The sequence below is a fragment of the Pundamilia nyererei genome, unplaced genomic scaffold (genome assembly GCF_000239375.1).
Source record: "Pundamilia nyererei isolate P.nyererei 1_Seehausen unplaced genomic scaffold, PunNye1.0 scaffold00047, whole genome shotgun sequence".
Lineage (NCBI taxonomy): Eukaryota > Metazoa > Chordata > Actinopteri > Cichliformes > Cichlidae > Pundamilia > Pundamilia nyererei.
This window is the reverse complement of record NW_005187448.1, coordinates 14,827-23,682: the sequence shown is the minus strand read 5'-3', so window position 1 is coordinate 23,682 and position 8,856 is coordinate 14,827. Positions and strand designations below refer to the sequence as shown.

General features: G+C 40.0%; 2 protein-coding genes across 2 annotated transcripts in view; both read left to right on the top strand.

The window, feature by feature from the left end:
• The window catches only part of LOC102214792 (bone morphogenetic protein receptor type-2-like), a 6,827-nt gene extending 1,958 nt beyond the window's left edge, over positions 1-4,869 (top strand). The window contains exons 5-11 of the mRNA XM_005732447.1: positions 599-705; positions 810-1,031; positions 1,910-2,024; positions 2,287-2,444; positions 2,630-2,783; positions 3,921-4,057; positions 4,139-4,869. Of these exons, the coding sequence (XP_005732504.1) occupies positions 599-705; positions 810-1,031; positions 1,910-2,024; positions 2,287-2,444; positions 2,630-2,783; positions 3,921-4,057; positions 4,139-4,255 (1,010 nt within the window). The 3' untranslated portion in view covers positions 4,256-4,869. The remainder of the gene's footprint in view (positions 1-598; positions 706-809; positions 1,032-1,909; positions 2,025-2,286; positions 2,445-2,629; positions 2,784-3,920; positions 4,058-4,138) is intronic.
• A 1,940-nt stretch (positions 4,870-6,809) lies between these two features.
• The window catches only part of LOC102214506 (NUAK family SNF1-like kinase 1), a 15,435-nt gene continuing 13,388 nt past the window's right edge, over positions 6,810-8,856 (top strand). The window contains exon 1 of the mRNA XM_005732446.2: positions 6,810-7,423. Within this exon, the coding sequence (XP_005732503.1) occupies positions 7,088-7,423 (336 nt within the window). The 5' untranslated portion in view covers positions 6,810-7,087. The remainder of the gene's footprint in view (positions 7,424-8,856) is intronic.

The following is an 8,856-nucleotide window of genomic DNA, read 5'->3' as shown; positions in this document are numbered from 1 at the left end:
TATTTATTTATTATTTAACGGTCTATTTAATTAATTCATTTTGGCAGTCCTGGCATTCCATACTTGTTGAGTCGTTCTCTGGGATGTGTAACTTGCGTGAATTTCATTAAGGGATAACATCGCATGTGATAAAAGTTGACAACAAGCTGGCCAGCTCAGAGGTTGAAGACTGTTTTGTTTAAGGTCCATTTTCTGCCTTCAGTTTTACATTTTTAGTGTTTAATATTCGCATTGCATGTTCACATCAATCAACTGTGATGAGATATTAGGTTTACCCGTCTATTTTTAGTATTAATATGGTAATAATGTGTCCATTTGTCTTTTTTAATTCCACAGAAGAATAAAGCTATTGTTTCTACATTTTCTCAACTTAAATTGAGTTCCCATGATGTCTTGGCCTTGAAATGCCTTCATTCTATGTGCTACGCTGACCTTGGTTTTTATCTGTGTTACGGTACTCCCTCTGCTACTCTTCAGTCACATTTCCATGCTCTCAGTAACTAATCAGGAAGCTTTCAAATGAATGGTGGCTTTATTGTACTACCAGATTATTTTCTATGAGTGGCAACTAAATCACTTCTTTACTATAATATTTCAGAGAAGAATCTACAGTCCCCCAGTCATGATTACCACATCCGACCCTCCTGTTCCTGCCAAATGACAAAAACCTCTGAGATCGACATCAGTCAGATCGAGCTACAGCAGGTATGCTCTGCTATGAAACAGGTTAATTCCACAGTAGGTAGTGTGCAAATTATCAGCAAGAAATGCATACAGGTTCTGATTCTTTACTTGTTTATGTCCTGCAGATTGTGGGCCGAGGGCATTTTGCAACTGTTTTTCAAGGGACATACCAGGGCTCTGTGGTGGCTGTCAAATTTTTACCTGCAGCCTATGAACATAATTTTAACACAGAAAAGGAGATTTATGAGCTACTGCTGTCAAAGCATACTAGCATTGTGAACTTTCTCGGTGCTGGGAGGAAACCAGATGACAAAAGCTGGTTCATCGTGCTGCAGTTTGCTGAATATGTGAGTGAAAACCTTTGCACGAAGACAACAGCTGCTCAAGGAAAAAACTGCATGGAACAGACCAGAGAAATATTTGTAAATAATACTAAGAGTCTGTTACAAGTGACAAATAGAATATATAGGTAAAAGAAAAATATTTATTCAAATTATCTAAAGTAACGTGAGTAAATGTTAAAGAAAAATGAATAAATGAACAGGCGCTAAAAATGTCAAATTATATGCCAGGTTAAGCCACTGTGTTTAAAAATATTTATTAAACCAGCTATTCTACCCACATCTCTTATTTAATCACAATGATTTCAGCTCCTTTTTGATCCCATCGGAGACTGAAGGAAACATGTCGCATTATGTGACTCATTCATCATTAAAACCATTTCTGATCAGATGTCTAGTCCGAGACAGAATTATCGTAGAGTAAGGCTAATAAAATTATTGCAAACACTAAGTGGAAACGATTGTAAAGATTTTAAGATGGGTATACTGAACAAAACCATTAATAAAGGTTTAATGGGTCAGGGGTCAGGATTGCTGCCTCACAGCAGGGAAGCTTCCTAGTTTGAACTTAGTCTTTCTGTGTGGAGCTCTCACATTCTCATAGTCAGAAGACATTCATGTCATATTAAGCTGTTATTCTAACCTGGACATAGATCGGATAATCCGGTACTGTATGGTTAAACCTTGTAGGACTTCAGTTGATCAGTAAGAGTAGAACAGCTCCACATAAAGTTTAAAACTAATGCTAATGTGTGAAACATAATTGCTTTTCTATATTTATGGTTGAATAGTTTATGTTCGATGGCTCTAAGTCTATAGCGCTTTATGTATTTGAAACCACTGTATGCGTCAAGTACGAATGACTATTATCCCTTTGATTTCAGGGATCTCTTCATTCCTTTTTGTCAAAACAAACCACGAGCTGGATGTTCTCACTGAACCTGTGCCAGTCGCTATCACAGGGACTTTCCTATCTCCACTCTGACCTTCTCAGCCACGGTACTGGCCAGAATAATATTGCAACAAATGCATGTGTGCATGGGTTGTCTGTTTGATGTGGGAAGCATAGAATGCATGTTTTTAAACTATTATCATCAAGAATAAAGATGAGTTGTTTTTATCCAAACAATGGATCTACTGCAGTGATTCATCTAATGTGGCCACAAATCTTAAATAATGATAAGCTGTTTATGTGAGGCTGTCTTGGTATGTGAGAGTAAGCTACAGGAACAAAATATTGTTTATTGGATTTTTCATACAGATTTGCACAAACCTCCTGTGGCCCACAGAGACCTCAGCAGCTCCAACGTGCTGGTGAAGGCGGATGGTACCTGTGCCCTGTGTGATTTTGGATGCTCCACCATTCTGCGTTCTTGTTCAGAGCCTTACCGCAGGCACAACCAGAATAAAAACACGAAGGTGAGACACAGGTACTACTGTTTATCCACTCAAATCCTCTTATTTAAATAACAAAACAAAAAAACTTGAAGACCTAGACTTGCTGCTGTTTTTTGAAGTAATTAAAATTTCACACTAGAATTACATGAAATCAAAACATCCAATATTATTACTTATTTCTAATAGATAAATTTGTATTTTTGTAGTGTATTCAACTGGGCACGCTGCACTACATGGCTCCTGAGATCCTGGAAGGCTTTGTGAACCTGAACGAAAGCATGTTTCTCATGCAGGGTGACGTTTATGCTTTGGGTCTGCTGCTGTGGGAGATCTGGATGTGCTGCTATGATTTATTTGAAGGTTAGTCATTATGAGTAGATGATATGATGTTATGATGTTCAAAAATAAGTCCAAGGCTCTTTAGAGTAGTACAGAAGGCCAAGGTAAAGTTATTCAGAGTACCTAAACGGCTTGGCAAACTGTAAAAAGGTTGCTGTATATTGTGTAGCTGTAAAGTGCAGCTTTATTTGACTAGAAAATATCTTTTTTTTTTTTTACATGTAAGGTACGTACTACAAGAAAAAGCTTTTGTGTTTCTGTTCATGGAGTGAAACTGTGGAACAGTTTGAATATGGAATTAAAGCAACGTCCAAACAGAAAACAGTTGAAAAAGAGTTATAAAAATATGATCTTCTCGAACTATAAAGAAAGGGAAAATATTGATAATAAGTGAATGTCTCTATTTAAAAAATTTCATGATGTGATATTATAGTATATAGTATATATTGTTTCAGAAATCTGTTCACTATTTTTATTACAAATTATATCAGTAAGGAAGCTGACTAAATATTAACTGATAACTTATGGCAAAGGGGTGGGATTAAATAAGTGTGTACTTCTTCCCACTCCCTTTCAACATGTAAATGAATCAGAACGGTAGCAATATTGAAATGTATTGACTTTTGTATAGTATTTTCTCTCTCTCTCTCATATTTTCTTTACAAAGTGTACCTGTATATTGTTTACACGTTTGAAATAAATTAACAAACAAACAATAATGGTGCAGCAGTGCAAATGATAAATGTCATGTCATACACCTGCAGTGTTTCTGATGTGTTTGGAGTCAAATATGATACTTTTAATGTAGTCTGAATTTAGAAACAAAAAACTGCAGGTCATTCAGTTTTCTCTGCTTTAAGGCGAGCCTATTATTGTAATGGGTTGTCATTATCAACAGTACAATTTCAGGCTGTTGCTAGAGTGTCCAGCTTTCATTCCTCTCAGAAAATATCAATTACCACACTGGCTTTTCAGTGGGTGTGTCACTGAAAGGGGAAAACTGATCTGAATCAGAAACTGGTGAATAGTGCGCTCCAGCCGGCCTGGTTTCCCAGTTGCTTGAAATCTGATAGTTAATGCATTGGTTTCTGGGCTGACAAGTCATATTTTCAATTCACTAAGCCTAGAAAAAACTAATAGCACTGCTTCCACCTGCAGGCGGAGCTGCACCACAGCATCTTTTGCCATATGAACTAGAGCTGGGAAGCAATGTAACACTGGAGAGCCTCATGCTGTACGTGTCCTATATGGACAAAAGACCCTGTATACCTGAACACTGGGAACTGCTACCACAGGTATTCTTGCATAGGGGCTTTGTGGTACCACTTACACCTGTGGTGTCTGTAATGTGTGGACTAAATGTTTATTGTTCTCAGGGAGCTGCGCTGAGGGAGCTCCTGGAGGATTGCTGGGACAGTGATTCAGAAGCCCGACTGACAGCTCACAGTGTTGTGGAAAGAATAACCTCTCTTCAGTCTTCTTACTCTCTGTGACTTCTTTTTCTGTTGTCTTTTCAGGTAGACATGATTTTGTACTGCTTTCCTTCAGAAACCTTTTTCTGCATCAGCTGCCATAATGATCTCTTATCTGGCAGTTCTGATATAAAGTGAACTCTGATAGCATTACTCAGCAGGCTCATAGGCATTTCTGTCCCAGTTTACTCAGAGCTATACTGACAAGGAGACTGAATTTCATCTCATTAATACCACTGACGCCTTACTTCAGCAGGAACTGGTTTCACTGTTTCTTTTAAAGCCCACAGGATTTGTGTTCGTGCTAATGGAAAGCCCTGTGGTATATATTACAAAAGAGAACCGACCAAAGTAGCAGCCATGCAAAACATCTCAGAAATGCAACAAATATCACCCAAAAAGCAAATGTTTCATACGCATAAACTCAATTTAAATTGAACCTCTCCCTAAACGGTCACTCCTAAAAAAACGAAAAAGAAAAAAGATAAGATCAGAGTGTTTCCTTTGTTTCTTACTAAATATTCCATGATCAATTGTAAGTGGGATTATTGGAAAGTGCAAGTATTTATTTCAGTTTTAAATTTCAAGCTAAATCTAATTTTTAGGTCTTCACACAAAGAAACATGAAATTCATGTTTTATTGACATTTATTCTTCATTAACTTCAGTATCTCAATGATTGAGTGCTGTTTACTAAGTTACTGTTACTGTTGAAGTTACTAAGTAACTGTTGAATCCCAGGAGACTCCCCCAGTGCATATATCTTACACTGTGTAACTTAGCTGCCTTTAAATTAATGTGCATAATGTTACCTTTTTAATCCCATTTATCACTTATGAAAGAGAGGATAGCAACAGGGACAAACTCCAAGCGTACACCGTTTGACTGCTGTGGCTGGGCTTTGAAGGTGATGCAGAATACCAAATATAATATTCATTTAAAAATGTGTAATCAAGGAAACTTATGAATTAGAGAATTTTCATTTATTAAATTAATTATAAAGATTATTTTAAAACTGACCACTAGATGTCACTGTTCACTCACATCTATTTGTTTGCAGTGGAAACAATGGATTGTGATCTCATCACAAATCTATTCTCAACACTACAACAAGGAAAAAAGCCAGCATGTTCAACATGTGGCCACATTCTTCTGGCTTACACTTGAAATATATTTATTTAAGCATTTCGTTGTTTAAACTTTTGCATTCAACTGAAATGTTGTTTTCATGCAAAAATGTCACTGATGTTTCAGAGATGCATGCTCATGCCTCAGCAGCATGTCTTTTGATCTCCAACCTTCAACCACAAGTTTAAAACTGTTTCTTTGGCATTGCCTTATTGTATGCTGCATGCACTGAATTCCAGTATGTAACTGTCATTACAAATGTTGCTGTGATTAAGTCAAAAGTTTGCACAAAGCTCCAAAAATATGACTTTATATGTCATCAAATTTTAACAACAGTAGAGAAACAAATGAGAAAGAAGTATTTGAACCAGTATAATATGCTTGTGGTGGGTAACCCAACGAAGGAGTCAGTCGAGGATGAATAAGTTTAACAATTTCCAAAAATCCACAAAGAACAGTAAACCTCATTTTAACCCCTGTCCTACTTTTAAGCCCACTTTCTGTTAGTGTTATTTTGATGTTACCAACCACAAAAGCCAGAGACGTCATGTACTGCAGTGTAATGGTCTTGCAGATATTCTGGGTGATTTAGTCATGCACGGAAACATCTACTAGAGAGCTCACAGTTATGCTGGTGTCCTGCCTGATGCGGTTTCATTAGAACTAACAAAAGCGTTTCTTTTAATAAAGCAGCAGAGCCACTGTGGTATTTTAAAATGCTATATCTTCAGTTTCAAACACATTGCTTTCCTCAAAATATCTTGTAGCTGTGAACTCCTCGTCCAGCATATGATAAAGCTCAGTCCTTTCAGCTGAAACTGCTACTGACACTAATGATTATTTGGAATAACTTTTTTAAACTCACCTTGTATCACATAAGCTGGAGTGGGACCTGCTGCTGCTGCTTCACTCTCTCTGGCTGTGTTTTAAATTAAGGGCCACACATTACCTGGTGTTAAGTTCTGCTAGGGAAATTTGGCAGATATAGTGCAGATACTGGTTTAACAACTGCTGACAGCTAAACCATCCTTAACTTGTTAGTTGTACTCTGCACACAACACAGCCACAGAGCATGTATCTCTCACTGTCCTTTGCTTCTGCTGTCTTATTTCATGACGTTTAACCGAGGTTACTTTATCTATAACAGTTTTTTTTTTCTTTGTTTTACTGTTTAAAATGTACGTTTTAAATAAAATAATAAAATCCCTTTTCTCTGACTGCAAAGTCTCTGCCAACTTCCTCAGAGTCTTCGAAGCTCGCCGCATGGCACAGCATCACCACAAATGTCTGATTGAAGTGATGGATTTAGGGTAAATCTGACCCGCAGGACATTCCCCGCATGCCTTCTTCCCCCGTGTTTCTGCCGCTGGGTAGGTCAAGTATTCGCTGGAAAAACCCAAATTAATCCCAAACGAGTGTGACGCTCGGGGATGTTGCCTTGTGGAGGCTCCACCCCTCGCCTCGGAGCGTGTGGTTCCCGTCGCTCCTGTTGCTGTGTTCCTGAGACTGAGAGTGGTAGTAGAAAACAACAGCTGGGCCGATAGATCAGACGGCTTTGAGGCATTTCTTAATTGTCAGACTATTACAGAAGCCTCCTTTAAACGTGTGAGACTCTATATGGACAACCCGATCATTAAAAAGAGCTCCAGCTGCTTTTTATCAAAACTCAAATTGATTTGGGGATCCGGTCCCGAGGAAAGCTGCTCCTGACAGGTGCGCAGAGAGGATGGGCAGACGTGAGGCGGACAGCAGAGACGCAATGAACACTAGCGGACGCTCCGAGCTGGGCTGCCTGCAGGACGCGGCGTCCAGCAGCCAGCATGGCGGCGAGCAGTCACCGAGAATGGACAGCCGCCGTGCCTGCAACGCGGAGAAGCGACAGAGAAACATGAAAGTAGGCGTGGAGGCGCTGGGCCAGGCATCCACAGCCACAGCGTCCATTGAAGTAAAAAAGCATCAGCACAAGCACAACTTAAAGCACCGTTATGAGGTGATGGAGACGCTGGGGAAAGGCACCTACGGCAAAGTGAAGAAAGCGGTGGAGAGAGCGAGCCTGAAGACGGTAAGATGGTCACCATAACCCATCATATTATACTGCCTCAAGCTTTTCGGAGCTGTGTAGCTGAAGGACTCGTTATTTCTTAAACAAAGGGCGAAATGTGGTGAAAGGAAACGATAAATGATCAGTTTCTGAAATTGATCTGACCTCCTAACCTCGTCTGCTGACCCTGTAAAAAGCCTATAAAAAGTGTAATGTGATTCCCATGCTTTTACTTTTCGCCTGTGTCTTCATGCGTCTGTGCTTGCGTGCTGCACTTGCCACAGTGTTGCTCAGTGGTAATTAAATATTAATTTGAAGGTGGAAAGAACTTCGTGGGGGGCGCTCTGCGTGTGGTAGGATATGCGTTGATCCTGAACCCATTTCTTGTGCTGCCAGCTTGAGATGCCTTTGGTCTGACTCACTCAGCAATTGAAAAAGGGGATAAAATCACTACAATAGGTCTGCTCCAACTAGAGTCTGACCCCTAAAAACCCAGACTTAAGCACACATACAGAGAGAGCGAGACATAATACCATAACAAGTTTCTATTTAACTTCACAATCTGAATATCTAGGTTAAAACAGAATGTGGTGCCAGATTAGTTTGAATAATCGTGGGTTTATGTCTGGTCAGACCTTAATCCCTCCCTCTGTGCTGTGATCTGAGAGGACGGGGCCTCATCAGTTTCCTTTCTGGTTTATTTTAGTAAATAAACACAGTTCCATAATCTGATTGCGACAAAAAAGATGATCCTGATTAGAGTGAGTTTCTCACAATTTGTCTGGCTCCTTCAACTGTGATTGCCAGATCTCCTCACTGATAGTAACCCCCGCCAGGTGTGGAGACATCGTAGCCCTCACCAACTAGAAAATGTCTCAGTATATCAGAGACTGCCTACCCCCCTTCCCTCAACCCCCACCAGTTTGCTTACAGAGCAAATCATTCTCAGCCCTCTATTGTACACCTATGACTGCACACCAACCCAGCCAACTAATGACATCTCAGGAAAACCAGGGCCATCACAGGCGACCCTTTGCACCGCGCCCACCACCTGTATGACCTGCTGCCTTCTGGTTGGCGCCTCAGGTCAATCAGGTCCCACACCTTCAGACTCAAAAACACCTTCTTCCCCTGGGACATTCAGACTGTCAAAAAACACTTTCTCCCCACACCCCACCCCTGCCCAATCACCTCACTAATCTGAGCCATGGCCTGAGTTACCCTCATCACTCATGCCACTCACACACGGACTCTATTCATACCAGGTCATTTCTTTGCACGACTTTCAAGCACTTTGCAACTTGTTTTCTGTTGTGTACAATTCAATTCTATTCTATATCTTAACATGTAGTGAAGCATGTATAAGAGACTGCTGGTAGGATACAGAGAGATGAACAAGGCCATGTAGTGTGTGTGTGTGTGTGTGTGTGTGTGTGTGTGTGTGTGTGTGTGTG